The 17,062-nt window shown below is 44.5% G+C and overlaps 3 protein-coding genes across 3 annotated transcripts in view; all 3 read left to right on the forward strand.

Moving 5' to 3' along the window:
• The first annotated feature begins 764 nt into the window (after positions 1 to 764).
• The window catches only part of Pcdhga1 (protocadherin gamma subfamily A, 1), a 180,417-nt gene continuing 164,119 nt past the window's right edge, over positions 765 to 17,062 (forward strand). The window contains exon 1 of the mRNA NM_001037140.1: positions 765 to 3,185. Within this exon, the coding sequence (NP_001032217.1) occupies positions 765 to 3,185 (2,421 nt within the window). The remainder of the gene's footprint in view (positions 3,186 to 17,062) is intronic.
• Positions 7,315 to 17,062, forward strand: part of Pcdhga2 (protocadherin gamma subfamily A, 2) — a 173,867-nt gene continuing 164,119 nt past the window's right edge. The window contains exon 1 of the mRNA NM_001037139.1: positions 7,315 to 9,905. Within this exon, the coding sequence (NP_001032216.1) occupies positions 7,485 to 9,905 (2,421 nt within the window). The 5' untranslated portion in view covers positions 7,315 to 7,484. The remainder of the gene's footprint in view (positions 9,906 to 17,062) is intronic.
• Positions 12,509 to 17,062, forward strand: part of Pcdhga3 (protocadherin gamma subfamily A, 3) — a 168,673-nt gene continuing 164,119 nt past the window's right edge. Inside the window, exon 1 of the mRNA NM_001037154.1 lies at positions 12,509 to 15,093. Within this exon, the coding sequence (NP_001032231.1) occupies positions 12,679 to 15,093 (2,415 nt within the window). The 5' untranslated portion in view covers positions 12,509 to 12,678. The remainder of the gene's footprint in view (positions 15,094 to 17,062) is intronic.

Below are 17,062 nucleotides of genomic sequence, written 5' to 3' on the forward strand. Positions count from 1 at the left end.
AAAATGGAATGGATACTATCCTGGAATCTGGAAGTTGATCACACACACACACACACACACACACACACACACACACACACACACACACACATACACACATACACCACACCCCTAATATTTTTTCATACTCAAAACTGCTATTTGTGGCTTGAGAAATTATCAGATGATCAAGCTATACAACAAAAATGAGAGGCTGATTTTCTTCTCTTTGTAGTTAAAGAATTCTTGCTATTATTTCTTGAATAGCAAGCAGGGAAAGCAGATAATTTGGACTACAAGGTTCTCCCGCACAGTGCGGTACAACAATGTATCTATAAAGAAATAAACATCGTTTCTTCTTTACATATAATACATACATATGTCCATATGTGCATGCATACGGATATATATACATGCATACATACATGCATACTATTGTTTAAAAAAATTACTATTTACCTGACAATAAACCAGGACTTAAGATAACTGATTACATTTTCAAGGAGTGCAGTAACTTGTTAGGATTCTGGGCGTCGCTGTTCACCAACCTGGGGTATACATGCACCACTAGACACGCCCAATTTGAAAAGAAAAAAAAAGGGAAACCGTGTGACTCTGAGACTCCGTCATCTCAAATTGAAAATGTCTGCCTGAGACTCCCAGCCTATTCCTGCACAGCTCTTTGCTGTAGTTATCTAAAATATTAAGGTAAAGAAGACCCTGGAAAAGCAGGGAAACAATACCTTTGATAACAGATTGAGAAAAAAGCAGGAAGCCAGAGACCAATGGCGATTCCAGAGAAGCTAACCGGTTGGAGCCTGCTGATGCTGCTGTGCCTTTCTCTGGAGCTACTGTTGGAAGCTGGGGCTGGAAACATCCGATACTCCGTGCCAGAAGAAACCGACAAAGGCTCCTTCGTGGGCAGCATCGCCAAGGACCTGGGACTGGAAACCCGGGAGCTGGCGGAGCGCAGGATCCGCATCGTCTCCAGAGGTAGGTCGCAGCTTTTCTCCCTGAACCCGCGAAGCGGCAGCTTGGTCACCGCGGGCAGGATAGACCGGGAAGAGCTGTGCGCTCAGAGCGTGCCGTGTGTCGTGAGCTTTAACATCCTTATGGAGGATAAAGTAAAGCTTGTCCCTATCGAAGTAGAGATAATTGATATCAATGACAACACTCCCCAATTCCAGTTAGAAGAGCTAGAATTAAAAATGAGTGAAATAACGACCCCAGGTACCAGGATCCCTTTGCCTCTCGGGCAAGACCTGGATGTGGGTATAAATTCACTTCAGAGCTACCAGCTAAGCGCCAACCCTCACTTCTTCCTGGATGTGCAACAGGGACCTGATGGACCACAACAGCCGGAGATGGTACTGCAGAGACCTCTAGACAGAGAAAAAGATGCTGTTCATTACCTGATCCTCACTGCCTCTGATGGGGGCAACCCAATACATTCAGGGACTTTGCAAATTCATGTTCAGGTGGTAGATGTGAACGACAACCCACCAGCATTTACTCAGGCAGAGTATCACGTGAGAGTCCCTGAGAACGTTCCATTAGGCACTCGGCTTCTCAAGGTGAATGCCTCTGACCCGGATGAGGGAGCTAATGGCAGAGTAACCTACTCCTTTCACAATGTAGACCACAGCGTGGTCCGGAAATTTCAGTTGGATTCTTACACAGGAGAACTATCGAATAAAGAACCACTAGACTTTGAAGAATACAAAGTTTATCCAATGGAAATTCAAGCTCAGGATGGTGCTGGACTCATGGCCAGAGCGAAGGTGCTGGTCACTGTTTTGGATGTTAATGATAATGCCCCAGAAATTGGAGTCACGTCTGTAACTACCACAATACCAGAAAACTTTCCTCCTGGGACCATAGTTGCTCTCATCAGTGTGCATGATCAAGACGCTGATGACAATGGTCACACCACTTGTTCCATTCCTGGCAACCTACCCTTTAAACTGGAAAAGTTAGTGGACAATTATTACCGCTTAGTAACAGAAAGAACACTGGACAGAGAACATAGCTCTAGGTACAACATCACAATAACAGCAACAGATCAGGGAACTCCACCCCTATCTACCCAGGCTCACATCTCACTGCTAGTGACAGATATCAATGACAACCCTCCAGTTTTCGAACAGGACTCCTATTCTGTCTACATCCCTGAAAACAACCCCAGAGGGGCTTCCATCTTCTCAGTAAAGGCCCAGGATGCTGACCACAATGAGAATGCTCTAGTGACTTACGCCCTGGTGGAAGACACTATTCAGGGAGTACCTTTGTCTTCTTATTTCTCCATCAACTCTGACACTGGAGTTGTCTATGCACTGCAATCCTTTGACTATGAGCAGTTTCGAGATTTGCAGCTAAGAGTGATGGCCCGTGATAGTGGGAACCCACAACTCAGCAGCAATGTATCTCTGAGTCTATTCATGATAGATCAGAATGACAACGCCCCAGAGATCCTGTACCCTGTCCTCCCCACTGATGGCTCCACTGGTGTGGAGCTAGCACCTCGATCTGCCGAGCCCGGTTACCTGGTGACCAAGGTAGTAGCAGTAGACAAAGACTCAGGACAGAACTCCTGGCTGTCCTACCGTCTGCTCAAAGCCAGCGAGCCAGGGCTCTTCTCGGTGGGGCTGCACACAGGTGAGGTACGCACAGCTCGGGCCCTGCTGGACAGAGATGCTCTCAAACAGAGCCTGGTGGTGGCTGTGCAGGACCACGGCCAGCCTCCTCTGTCCACCACAGTCACATTTACTATAGCAGTGGCTGACAACATCCCTGACCTCCTGGCTGACCTGGGCAGCATTGGGACCCCTGCTGACCCCCAGGATTCAGATCTCACACTCTACCTGGTGGTGGCAGTGGCCGTAGTCTCCTGCATCTTCCTAGCCTTTGTAATAGTGCTCTTGGTGCTCAAGCTGCGACATTGGCACTCCTCACGCTTGCTCCAGACTGCAGCAAATGGACTGACTGACCTGCCCACCTCCAACTTTGTAGGTGTTGATGGGGTACATGCATTTCTACAGACCTATTCCCATGAGATCTCACTCACTGCTGACTCTCGTAAGAGCCACTTGATCTTCCCGCAACCCAACTACGCAGACACACTCATCAGCCAAGAGAGCTGTGAGAAAAAAGAATTTCTGTCAGCACCACAGTCTCTGCTTGAAGATAAAGAGGAAATATTTTCTCAGGTAAATTTGTAATAACCTTATAAGATATATCAGTGAAAACAATTCATGGCTGCACATACTTTCTTTTGCTGTTTTCTGTAAATAGTATATTCCATTATACCCCAGTAGTGGTTATGAGTTTTTTATTGTTTCATGCCACTGGAGATTAAACCTAAGGGCTTATATGCATGCTAAGTGAGTTTTACTATTTTCAGATAAGGTCTTGATAAGATGCCTGGTCTGGCTTTGAACTTACTTTGTATCCTAGCAGGATTTTAAATTTGTAATCCTTATGCCTCAGACTACTGGAGGGCTGGAATTTCAGGCATGTACACCTATCCTACACAGATGGCCTATCCTTTTAGATTTCTTTTAGCATTCTGGGGCTGCAGAACATGCCCAAATCCCAGTCTCAAAAAAAGGGTGGCGAGTAGAAACTCCTTCTTTTGGAAGGAGCCTTTAGCCATACTCTTGAGTGGTGAGGATGAGGAGTGTTGTGTGAAAGCCTGTTTCCTTTGGGAAAGAGAACTGCATTAGAAACAAATTTGTCTCCTATTTCTCACTTATGTCTGGGTAAATCATTTCATTATTCTGCGTTAACTATCCACTTATTCAGAAGCAGTAGTGGTAAAACCCATCAAAAGTCACAATTTTACTCGTGTGAATATAAAATGATAATAATCTATAAAAGTTGTGATGTTATTGCTAAACTTAGTTCTATAATCACTTATTAAGAGGTATTCTGTGTGTGCTTGAAAATCTATCTCCTTAAGTGACTCATGAAATGGAGGGTAGTGGGCAGATGCAGTGAGCAGTAGCCCTGTTCACTGTGAACTGTGTTATCCAGATCAACACTGCCTCACCACCTTTGAAGGGTCATTAAATAAATAACTCCAGAACCAATAGAAGTTAGTCAGGGTGACATATGCCTATAATGCCAGTATTTAAGAAGCTGAGTGAGGTGAGAGGATAAGGAGTTTGGGGTCATCCTTAGCTACATATCCAATTTTAAGCTATTATGGGCTACATGAGACCCTTTGGCAGGCGGGGGCAGCACTCAGGAGAGAAAAAAGATAAGGAAGCAGAGTAGGTGAGAACTTTTTAAAAACAATCTTCTACTAAAAAAAAATTGCATAAGCCTAGAGTTCAAAATACAATTTCTTAATAAAATTTATGGTTATCACAAGTGAGAGATTTTCTGTCAGGGGCTGTCATACTTTTTAAGAAATCTTTCTCTTCTCTGGTGACTTTCAACAGAATTTTATTCTTGCTGTATGTCTTCTGGATTTTTTATTTTCTTCTTTGATACAAAATTATACTCTCAACTAATAAATTAATTCAGGTCTGCGTTTTCTTAGTTCTTATAATTAAACACAAATTAATGAATTGGTTGGTTTTAAAAATCCGTATTCTGTTGATAGGATAGATTCTGAAATTTATACTGAAATATTGAAACTAAAGATTCATGTGCACACACGCAAAAAAGAAAACCGTTGTATTAGAACATTATTACAACAGTCATATTTAAGGCGACAAACACTAGTTGTAAGTTTGAGGAACTTGTTGGTTATCATTATAAAAAGAAAGTGTTGTCGAGCAGGCAGAAAACAATGAGCTCGCACCATCAAAAAAAAAAAACGCAGCATTGAAAATAACCCCAGATTTTAACATAATCCCCCAAGAAAGCCTAGATCCAGCAGGAAGGCTCCAGAGCTCTCTCAACTGCTGGTGGCTCCAGGTTCAGAGGATCTGATGTCCTCCTCGGGCCTCCATGGGCATTCCCACACACACGTAATAGTCTATAAAATATTAATAAAAGAAATATAAATGTACAGAACTAATTAAAACAACCCATGTATCTACTGAGATCCCTATCAAAATTCAGGTAATATGTTTGGGGCAGAAATGAAAAAGCCCATTGTAACATTCATTTGACATCTCAAGGGACCCCTCTGAACAAACAAAACAATCTTGAGGAAAAAAAAAGTTGGAAGTCTCATTCATTATTTTCAAAATACTCACTACAAAGACGCCATAAGAAACCGCAAAGCAAGATGGTGGAGAGGCAAAAAAGGCAGGGGGGGAGTGGACTAGATTGTTATTAATCGGCAAATAAGAAACAGAGATAACTACAAATAATTAGACAATTTCTAGAACATTTCCAGTAATCAATGTTAACAAGAATGGTGCTGAGACAATGGCACCAGGCGGCTCCCAAGGCGATGCACTGAGAAGATGATGTCGTTTCTTTGTGCTCTGACCAGACCTGCATAAGCTGAACCTAAATCAAGAGACAGAGTCTATCACACCCCAAGGGAGAGTGGCTTTACAGTAGCACTGGCTGGATCTTCAAGTCCATGAAATGTGAAGTCTGATGAACTGCTCCAGTTCTACACACTGCAGACAGCTCGTGAAGTACAATATATCCCGGGATGGATCCTGGACTTGGAAAATACTTTATTTCCCTATGAAAAAGACATTTGTAGCAAGCTGGAAAATTATTGCCAAGAGATATAGGCTAGATAATGAAACCGCACCAGCGCCGAGTGGGTTTTGTACTTTGGTTATAGAGAGTACTTTTTTGGTCAATGGGCATCATGTGTGCAGCTTACATGGAATCAAGGAAAACACGCAACTGAAATGCTCGAATTTGGGGTAAGGAGAGCAAAGAGTCCAGTGAACTTTAAACGTAAAGCGTATGTGTTCAATTGCACGATCCTACAGCTACATCACAAATTGAAAATATTTGAAAAACAGCATGAACATCAACTGCATACGTTATCTTGGGCAGAATTATAATTGGAAGATGACAAACTATCCAGAAGAACGTGCACAGGTCATTTGCATATTCCCATCACTTTACACAAGGAAATCCAGCATCCTCAGATAGAACCGAGCCCCCTCAGCTACCAAGTGATGGCTATTTATGGGGTTTATTTGTACTGTTTTCACAAACATTCTGAACTTATTCAAAACAAAAGGCCTAAACATTGATCTTATTTAAATATGGATGGTAAGATGTTAAAATTAAATAAAGCCTACTGGTATACACTGAATTTGGTTATATTACTTCCTATAGTGGTCTGTATGCTTGAAATATTTCAAAGTATTTTTAAATAAATGCATTATTTATAAATATATATGCATATATGTCAAACAGGAGTTTGACATCCTGGCATCATCTTGTACCACCTTACTAAACACTAAGTATAAAAGGGAAAGAGTGCTTAGTCATCTCAAACAACTTTAAATGACCGATTCCTAGTGTAAAGTACCCTGTCTGCCCAAGCTTTTATCAATATAGCTACCTTCAGTTTCCATAGTGTTCCTCCCAACTCCAAGCATTGCTTCTGAGTTTCTACAATGTTATTTCAGCCTCTTCCTGGCTCATCCTGCCTTTCGGGATTCAAAGGAAGTGGCATTCAGGAAAGGTATCTTTTTGACTCCCAAACATAAATTGGGTCCCGTCCTTGTTTTGGGTCCCCGTCCTGCAGTGTTTTTCACCAGACTTGGCATCCATACTCCTTAATAATATCCTCTTTACTTTGCCACAACTTTCTCGCCTTGAAAGCTTCTGAGAACTTGTTTCCAAGTAAGAGTCAATCAAACCTTGTGTCAAGCGCACATGCTGTTGTATCTGATAATCAACAATTTAAAAATGAAGTGCCCGAGTTAAATGCTTTGCAACTGAGCACAAAATTTCAAAAAAAAAAAACCTACCTTATAAGAAAATGTAGCCAATGTTTTAAATTTGATCTTTTTAATCTGAGCATATGTTTCTGTTTTGTGTTGTATGGTTTGATTTGTTTTTTGTTTGTTGTTTTAAAGGTGGAAGATGTCCAATAGCACTTGGTTTAAGCCTTAAACATTCTACAATACTTTCCTAGCAACCACTATCAGGTTACAATGTTTACAACTTCCTTATTAGTTCTTAGAAGGGTCCTACCTTACTGTAAATAATATTGTGTCTTAGTTTAAGTGTTATTCTTGAGAGCAGCTTAAAAGCCACAGGCAAACAAGGCTTGAGCAAGTGCAGAAACTGGCTAGGCCTCTGAGCGTCGCTGTTGACCACCTAAGGAGTAAAGGCAGCCAACCAATCCCACTGGAGGATTGGCACAACACAAAAGGCTGGTAGTTTGTCCGCAGCTTCCGGTCAGAGAAGACGCAAAGAAATTCAACCCAGAAGCCTGAGAGTTCTCTCTCTTGGGTGACCTGGGTTCGGTGACTGTGGTCGTCTCAGACCCTGGAGGATACGGACTGGACTCCCCTCCCGCCCTGTGCTGGAAGCTGGTTCAGAGGAAACTCGGCTGCAGAAAGGCAATGGCGACGCTGCAGAAACTCCCCCAGAGCAGAATGCTGGTCCTCCTGTGCGCACTTTGGGCCGCCCTGTGGGAGGCCAGAGCTGGACAGATCCGCTACTCCGTGCCAGAGGAGATCGACAAAGGCTCCTTCGTAGGCAGCATCGCCAAGGACCTGGGACTAGAGCCCCGGGCTCTGGAAGAACGAGGGGTCCGTATCGTCTCCAGAGGTAAGTCGCAGCTCTTTGCTTTGAACCCACGAAGCGGCAGCTTGGTCACCGCAGGCAGGATAGACCGGGAGGAGCTGTGCGCCCAGAGCACACCCTGTTTGGTGAACTTTAACCTATTAATGGAAGATAAATTGACTATTTATTCTGTAGAGGTGGAGGTAATAGATGTTAATGACAATGCTCCTCGCTTTGGAGTAGAGGAGCCAGAACTAAAAATCAGTGAAACAACTACACCAGGATTCAGGATTCCTCTTAAGAGTGCACATGATGCGGACGTGGGAGAGAACACCCTCCAGAAGTATAAACTCAACTCAAATGACCACTTCTCTCTGGACGTGCGAACTGGAGCTGATGGGAACAAGTACCCAGAGCTGGTGCTTGAGCGTGCCTTGGACCGAGAGGAAGAAGCTGTTCATCATCTGGTTCTAGTCGCCTCTGACAGGGGCAAGCCAGTGCGATCTAGCACCTGCCGCATCCGTGTGAAGGTCTTGGATGTGAACGACAACGCTCCTGTTTTTACCCAGCCCGAGTATCGTGTGAGCGTTCCTGAGAATATGCCCGTAGGAACCCGGATACTCACGGTGACAGCCACTGACACTGATGAGGGATACAATGCTCAAGTGACTTATTTTCTGGAGCGTGTCCCTGGAGAAAGTACAGATGCATTTGAGCTAAAGTCAACATCTGGAGATATAACAATCACAAAAAGTCTGGATTATGAGAAAGCTAAATTCCATGAAATCGATATTGAGGCTCAGGACGGCCCAGGCCTTCTGACTAGGACTAAAGTTATTGTCACCGTTCTAGATGTCAATGACAATGCCCCAGAATTTTACATGACATCTGCCACTGCTTCTGTGCCTGAAGATGCTCCTCTGGGAACCGTAATTGCACTCTTCAATGTGCATGACAGGGACTCTGGGCAGAATGCTGTTGTCACATGTTCACTTCCTGAGATGCTCCCTTTCAAGTTAGAAAGGTCAGTGGACAATTACTACCGACTGGTTACAACCAGAGCCCTTGACAGGGAACAGTTCTCCTTCTACAACATCACTCTAAGAGCCAAAGACCAAGGAAGCCCGTCTCTGTCCACAGATGCACACCTTTTACTGCAGGTGGCAGATATCAATGACAACCCACCCTCCTTCTCCCGGGGGGCCTACTCTGCCTACATTCCTGAAAACAACCCCAGAGGCACCTCTATCTTTTCGGTGTTGGCCTATGACCCTGACAGTAATGACAATGCCCATGTAACCTACTCTTTAGCTGAAGATACCTTTCAAGGAGCACCCCTGTCCTCCTACATCTCCATCAACTCTGACACTGGAGTCCTCTATGCTCTCCGCTCCTTTGACTATGAGCAGTTCCAAGACTTGCAGCTGTGGGTGATAGCAGTGGACAGTGGGAAGCCTCCACTGAGTAGCAATGTGTCATTGAGCCTGTTCTTAGTGGACCAGAATGACAACATGCCTGAGATCCTATATCCTGCCCTCCCCACAGACGGATCCACTGGTGTGGAACTAGCACCTCGATCGGCAGAGCCTGGATACCTGGTGACCAAGGTGGTGGCAGTGGACAAAGACTCAGGTCAGAATGCCTGGCTGTCCTACCGTCTGCTCAAGGCCAGTGAGCCAGGGCTCTTCTCAGTGGGGCTGCACACGGGCGAAGTACGCACAGCTCGGGCCCTGTTGGACAGAGATGCTCTGAAACAGAGCCTGGTGGTGGCTGTGCAGGATCACGGCCAACCTCCTCTCTCTGCCACGGTCACACTCACCATAGCAATAGCTGACAACATCCCTGAAGTCCTGGCTGACCTGGTCAGCATCAGGACCCCTGCCAACTCTGATGATTCAGAACTCACTCTCTACCTGGTGGTGGCAGTGGCTGTGGTCTCCTGTGTCTTCTTGGCCTTTGTCATTGCACTGCTGGCACTCAGGCTGAGGCGCTGGCATATGTCTCGAATGCCTCAGGCTTCAGGAGATGGCTTTGGGGGAATCCCTGCCTCACACTTTGTGGGAGTGGATGGAGTCCGTGCCTTCCTGCAGACCTATTCCCATGAAGTCTCACTCACTGCAGACTCGGGGAAAAGCCACATTATCTTCCCTCAACCAAACTATGCAGATACTCTCATCAGCCAGGAGAGCTGTGAAAAAAATGATTTTCTTTCAGCACCGCAGTCTTTACTTGATGATAAAAGAGAAGAAACCCCGCAGGTAAAAAGAATTTTTTTGTACTAAGCTCATATTATTTTTGCTAGATTTACCTATTTATATAGTTGTCCAGGTGTTTAAATACATGTGTTTTGTTCCCGTGTTTCTTTGAGGGCGTATGGACGTTTAAGTGAACCCCGGTGTACTATTCCTAGGTGGTCTTAAATGCTCATGGGCCACAGGGGAAGTTAAAAATCATCATGGAATGGATGAAAATAAGGGATTAGTAGTTGACAGTGATATTTAGATCGTCAAAAGAAGACTGTTAGAAACTGTGGTTAATTTCTTACACTTTTATGTTCATGGGACAAATCATTTCATGGATGTGGATCAGTGGTTCTTTTTAAATATAGAAAGATTGGAACTGATGATCAGTGGTGGTGTGCCTTCCAAGCATGTACTGGGCCTTGTGATGGTTCCCAACCCTGCAGTGTGTGTATTATGTACTGTGTGTGCATGTGGGTGTGTGCTATAGGCAGCATTTACACTGGATTTTGTAATAACTGAAGAGTCTTCTCGAAAATGCAAGGTTTGCTTTATATTTGAATCTATATATGAATTATAAAACACTTTGGATTTTTTTCTCACTTAATCTGAATAGTCATCCTTATTTTCAGAGCAGTTGCTTGTTTCCTTAATTTGCATACCAATACCTGTTTAAATGAGGAAACTTTATCTGGGCAAAATGGCACACACTTCAACCATTGTACTTAGGAGGCAGAGGCAGGCAGATTTCCATGAGATTTAAACCAGCCTGGTCTACATAGCAAGCTCCAGGCAGCCAAGGCCACATAGTGAGACCCGTCTCAAAGACAAAAGTTTTAGAAAATATAGGGTTTTTTTTTTTCAGTGTTCAGAATCAAACTCAGAGCCTTGTATACCATAGGTAGGCAGGCATTTACACTAAGCTACATCTCACGCACATATATTTTTGTGTGTGCGTGTTGTTTATTGAAACCAATATCTCATTTTGCACATGCTTCGCCTCTGAGATGTGCCTCCGACCCTGAGACCTGCATTTCTTACAGAGTTTCAGTACGCCATGCTGCCTCTGCTTAACTGCAAACAATGGTCTCCGGAAGTGCTCCAGGCTTCCCGGAGACTCGCTGTGCCCTCCATAACAGCTTGGAAAATAACAGTAACAGGTTTCTATTCGCCGAGCCTTCATTTTTCTCACATCTGGAAATCATATTGACTTTTTATCTTGAAAAACAGTTTTATACACTTTGCTCAGGAAAGATAAAAAGTATTCAGAGACCATACCATACAATTGCTGTTTTCTCTGAGTTTCCTATTCGTCAGATGCCAAAAATGGTTCCATTCACAAACACTAGGTTTTTCTTCTCCATTGCTCCGAGTTGGAGCAATACACTTGTTGACCATATACCTAATAACAACAGGCATGCTAATAGTATGTACCCATTGGTTTTTATTTGGAAATAATCCTATACTAGTTGAAACTTGAACTAGGTAGTTTCACATCTCCTGTGGTGCTTGGGGTTCTTATTACATCTAAGAGTATCTGATAGAAAATTTAGGACAGTGTGTTCCAGTGTGTTTGTTCATAGGGCACAGCCTCTACAAGATACAGTCAGAATCCACTTTAGAACAATGTGTCACCGTATCGTGACTTGTTAGTAGATAATAAGGTATGAACATAAGGAAGCTGAAAACATGGTTCCTTTTAAGGATACAGTAACCCCTGAGCAATACCGCATGACTGAAATGACTTTTTTTGTATCTATTTGTTTTGAGACAGGGTCTCACTTTGTGAACCAGGCTGGCCTCAAATTCACAGAGATCTGCCTGCCTCTGCCTCCCGAGCACTGGGATTAAAGGTGTGCACCCCCACATCTGTCTTCATGTTTATTTCTATGCTTCGAGGGGAAAATATACAGAAGAAGGGATTCTGGACGTAAAGCAGAAGCTTATCTTTACCAATGTCAGCTGTGATTTTTAAAAAGATATCCTCACACACATTGCACTTAGGCAAGGCAAATGTCTTCAGTAGCCTGAGATCTGTCACTTCTCCTACACCCAAACCCTCTCCCTGATCCACCCTTCTCATGCTTCTCAATAGGCCTTCACTAAACTCCACAGCCAAGTCGGGGTGCATGGTAAGCCCCAAGAGATTTTCCACCCTCATAAACTCTGTGACAGAACTGGTTGTGTCTTTATTTTCCACATTAAATCTCCAGACGAATGTATTGTCTGATACCAAATCACGTGTTTATTTAATGAATCGGTTAAGTGAAAAATATTAAAACCAATATGTCAGGCTACCAAAGACAAACTTCAAACATTATAATCCACAAATATAACTGATGTTTCTGTGTAAATATTAAACTGCACCTTTGGAAAACGGTAATTACGCTTGAAGCGGTACTGGTGGAGTTAACGTTAGAGCGTGGCATTCCAAAGAAGGATAACTTGAAGTTATATGAAATCAGTACTAGTTCCCTTGCCAGTACTAGCTTCTTCACAGAAGCTAGGAACAAAGGGTAACTTGGGTTTGCCTGAGAGTGTGTAGTGAACCATTAGGCCTCTGGGTGTCGCTGTTGACCACACAAGAAGAAAAGGAGCCGCTGAAGCGGAGTCCACCATTTCTCTGCTGCAAAGCAACACCAAGAACAATCTGAGAAGACAGAAGCGACCTCACCACATCATCGGGCAACTCTGTGGTGTGTGAATTAAATCCATGAAAGATTTAACTACTTGAAGGGGTAAGGCTGGGACCCATCGTGGGAATCAGAGGAAAAATAAAACAGAAAAGGAAATGATCCGACTGGGACGAGGAACCGCCGGAGCTTTGTTGTGCGCGCTCCTGGGGACACTGAGCGCGGCTGGCTTCAGGCAGATCCGCTACTCCGTGCCGGAGGAGCTGGACAAAGGCTCCTACGTGGGCAACATCTCCAAGGACCTGGGGCTGGAGCCCCACGAGCTGGCGGAGCGCGGGGTCCGCATCATCTCCAGAGGTAGGTCGCAGCTTTTCTCTCTGGACCCGCGAAGCGGCAGCTTGGTTACCGCGGGCAGGATAGACCGGGAGGAGCTGTGCGCCCAGAGCGCGCCCTGTGTCGTGAGCTTTAACATCCTTGTAGAGGATAAGCTGAAAATATTTGAGGTAGAAGTTGACATCAGCGATATTAATGATAATGCTCCTAGTTTTCCAACGGAGGAATTGGAAATAAAAATTGGGGAACTAACAGTTCCTGGAACCCGATTTCCACTTAAAACTGCGTTTGACCCGGATGTGGGCATGAACTCCCTGCAGAACTATAAGCTCAACTCCAATGACTACTTCTCCTTGGCTGTGAACAGCGTCATCGATGACGCCAAGTACCCAGAGCTGGTGCTGGAGCGAGCCCTGGATCGTGAGAAAAAGGCAGTCCATCAGCTTGATCTCATTGCCTCTGATGGCGGAGACCCTGCCCACACCGGCAAGTTGTGCATCCAAGTGATAGTCTTGGATGCAAATGACAACCCGCCCGTGTTTACTAAGCCAGAGTACCGTGTCAGTGTTCTGGAAAATGTGCCAGTGGGCACGCGGCTGACCACAGTGAATGCCACTGATCCTGACGAGGGATTCAATGCTCAAGTGTCCTACATTCTAGATAAAATGCCTGGGAAAATTGCTCAGATTTTCCATCTCAATTCAGTGACTGGAGATGTATCAATATTAAAAAGTCTTGATTATGAGGACGCTGTATTCTATGAAATCAAAATTGAAGCACAAGACGGACCAGGTCTTTTTTCAAGAGCCAAGATTCTTGTCACGGTTCTGGATGTGAATGACAACGCCCCAGAAATCTCAGTCACTTCCCTCACAAGCTCGGTCCCAGAGGAGGCTCCTGCTGGAAGAGAAATCGCTCTTATCAATGTACATGACCGAGATTCTGGCCAGAACGGGCAAGTCTCAGTTTTTGTCCTGGGAAATCTGCCCTTTACTCTAGAAAAATCAATCGACCAATACTACCGCTTAGTGACAGCCAGATCTCTGGATCATGAGAAGGAGTCTCAATATAATATCAGTCTGAGAGCCACTGATGGGGGAAGCCCACCACTATCCACAGAAACTCATATCACTCTGCATGTGACAGACATCAATGACAACCCTCCTACCTTCACACGTGCCTCCTATTTAGCCTATATCCCAGAAAACAATGCTAGGGGAGCATCCATCTTCTCTGTTACAGCACAGGACCCGGACACTGACAAGAATGCACAAATCACTTACTCACTGGCTGAGGACACACTTCAGGGGGTGCCACTGTCATCCTTCGTCTCCATCAACTCTAATACTGGTGTCCTGTATGCCCTTTGCTCCTTTGACTACGAGCAGTTTAGAGACCTGCAGTTACACATAACAGCCAGGGACAGTGGGAACCCTCCACTCAGCAGCAACTCGACCCTGAGTCTATTTGTGCTGGACAAGAATGACAACTCACCTGAAATCCTGTACCCTGCCCTCCCAGTAGATGGCTCCACTGGGGTTGAGTTAGCACCCCGCTCTGCAGAACCTGGATACCTGGTAACCAAGGTGGTGGCAGTTGACAAAGATTCAGGACAAAACTCTTGGCTGTCCTACCGCCTGATCAAGGCCAGCGAGCCAGGGCTCTTCTCGGTGGGGCTGCACACAGGCGAGGTACGCACGGCTCGGGCCCTCCTGGACCGAGATGCTCTCAAACAGAGCCTGGTGGTGGCTGTGCAGGACCATGGCCAGCCCCCTCTTTCCGCCACAGTCACACTCACCATAGCAGTGGCTGACAGCATTCCTGACATCCTGGGGGACTTGGAAAGCATCCATACCCCTGCTAACCCCAAAAATTCAGACCTCACCCTCTACCTGGTGGTGGCAGTGGCTGCGGTCTCCTGCATCTTCCTGGCCTTTGTCATTGTGCTGCTGGCCCTTAGGCTACGGCGTTGGCACTCATCGCGCCTGCTACAGGCTTCAGGAAATGGGTTAGCCGGCATACCAGCCTCTCACTTTGTGGGTGTAGATGGGGTGCAAGCGTTCCTGCAGACCTATTCCCAGGAAGTTTCGCTTACTGCAGGCTCTAGGAAGAGTCACCTGATCTTCCCGCAGCCCAACTATGCAGACACGCTCATCAGCCAGGAGAGCTGTGGGAAAAGCGAGCCTCTTATAATACCTCAAGATTTACTTGAAACGCAAGAAGACCCCGAGCTGCCTGAGGTGAGTCTATTTCTTTGAGCGTTATGAAAAGCTACGCCAGTGTGGTTCTTATAAAACCGTAACACACATTTATTTGAGAAGTAAAGCAACAATGTAATCATACATTCTGTTTTCTCTTCCTGTGTCCCACTTGCTTATGAGTGGACTGTACTTCCTGACCTTGTAACAGCTGGGTGGGCCCAGGTAACTAGATATGGCCAAGGCATTCTGAGAACTGGCAGTAACATGCCACTTCTGGAGGAAATGCTGATTGTCATTATGAGAATTCCCATCCTCTCCCTTAACCTTAGAAACTGTGGTTACCCTTTCTACCTCTTTTGGTCAGTACCTGTAATGAGAGAAGAGTCGTGTAGTTGACCCAACAGTGGTCTATACACCTGTGATAAATGAGCCTTTCATAATTTTGTTCTCATTGTTCTGGTGCTGGGGTAGATCCCAGGGTCTTGGCACATATTGATCATCTGCTGGACCATTTGGCTGTACCTCAACCTGCCTCTTCCCTTATAAAACCGTGTGATTTGAACATTGTCACTCCTGCCCTCTAGCCTTTCCTGACTGACACAAACAAGGGGGGAAAGAAGGGAAATACAAAGTATTTTATACTCTAATAAACTTTTGTCTGAACCTTTCCAAGTCACACCACAGTCTTTTCATCATAAGGATGGGAAGGATAGAAAGCAGGTACAGCATGACACATGCAGATGCAGCTGGAAACTACGGAGGTGGGAATCACTCAAGACTAGAGTTCAAGACTAACCTTGGCAACAAGGCAAGAACTGTCTCAGGAAGAAAGGTGGAGGCTTGACAAATGATTAAATACTTGGTGGCTAAAATGTATGCATGTGTATTCATCTGAAGGTAGCGAGTTCATTTACCTATTATGGGCCATGGGCTGGTATTTATCATCCTTTCAGAAAGGATTTTTTAAACCTGTCATGTAGCTGTCTCACTCCTGGATATTTACCCAAGGGACTGTAAGTCAACCTATCACAGAGATGCTTCAGTGTTCACTGCAGCACTGTCCACAATGACGAAGTAACCTAGGTGTGTCCACCAATAGAGAAATGAACAAAGAAAAGGTGATGTATAGATATACAATGGAATTTTACACCCGTAAAGAAAAAAGAAACTTTATCCTTTGCAGAAAAATGAATGCAACTGTAATTAAGCTGCCTTAATTAATATTAAGAAAGTTAAGTTGATCTCAAAAATACCATATCATCTCTCATTTATAAACTCTTAGGTTTTATACAGATACATAAAATTGTGTGTGTATGTGCGCGCGTGCATACAAGTAAAAGAGAAACTGCTAGGGAAAAGAGAGGGGGCTAAAAGGAGGGGAGGGGAGAGAAAAATAAGGCTACAGGGGATACAGAGGCATGTGCCTGGTGTACAATATATACCTGTATAAAAATGTCTTTGTGAAACCCAGTTTCATATGCAATGAATATATGCCCACACAAAAATATTATTTCAAAGTACAAGGAAAATATCTCTCAGTCTCTGCAAGAGATTTCCCAGGCCATGTTACATGTTACATGTTACAGCAATGAAATAGAAATCCTGGATGCATTCTAGAACTTTCCTGACAAACTTGGTTTTGTCAGGAAAAAAGAGGGTTGTCCAAAAATGAACCAAAATGTATTTCATTGCATCTCAAGGGGACAGATTTCTCCCTCAGTAGGTTAGAAAATGTAACGTCGAAATGTGTAAGTCAACAGAACCTGGAGAAACTACCTGTAAACATATAAAAGTATATCATGAGATCCATAAATGTGATGGAATCTTGTGAAAAGGAATTTAAAAGCATGAAATAGAGAAAACAAGAGAAAAGACTCTCAGGGGAAATGCAGTAGATTTCTGTGGAGACGACTGAGTACTTCAAAATAGTATAAGTAAACCATTGAGCTGACAACTGCCAGCTCACTTCTGCTGCAGTTAGAAAATACTTGAGACTTGGGCATCTATC

This window comes from Rattus norvegicus, chromosome 18 (assembly GCF_021556685.1).
Source record: "Rattus norvegicus strain SHRSP/BbbUtx chromosome 18, alternate assembly SHRSP_T2T, whole genome shotgun sequence".
In the NCBI taxonomy this organism is placed as follows: Eukaryota; Metazoa; Chordata; class Mammalia; order Rodentia; family Muridae; genus Rattus; species Rattus norvegicus.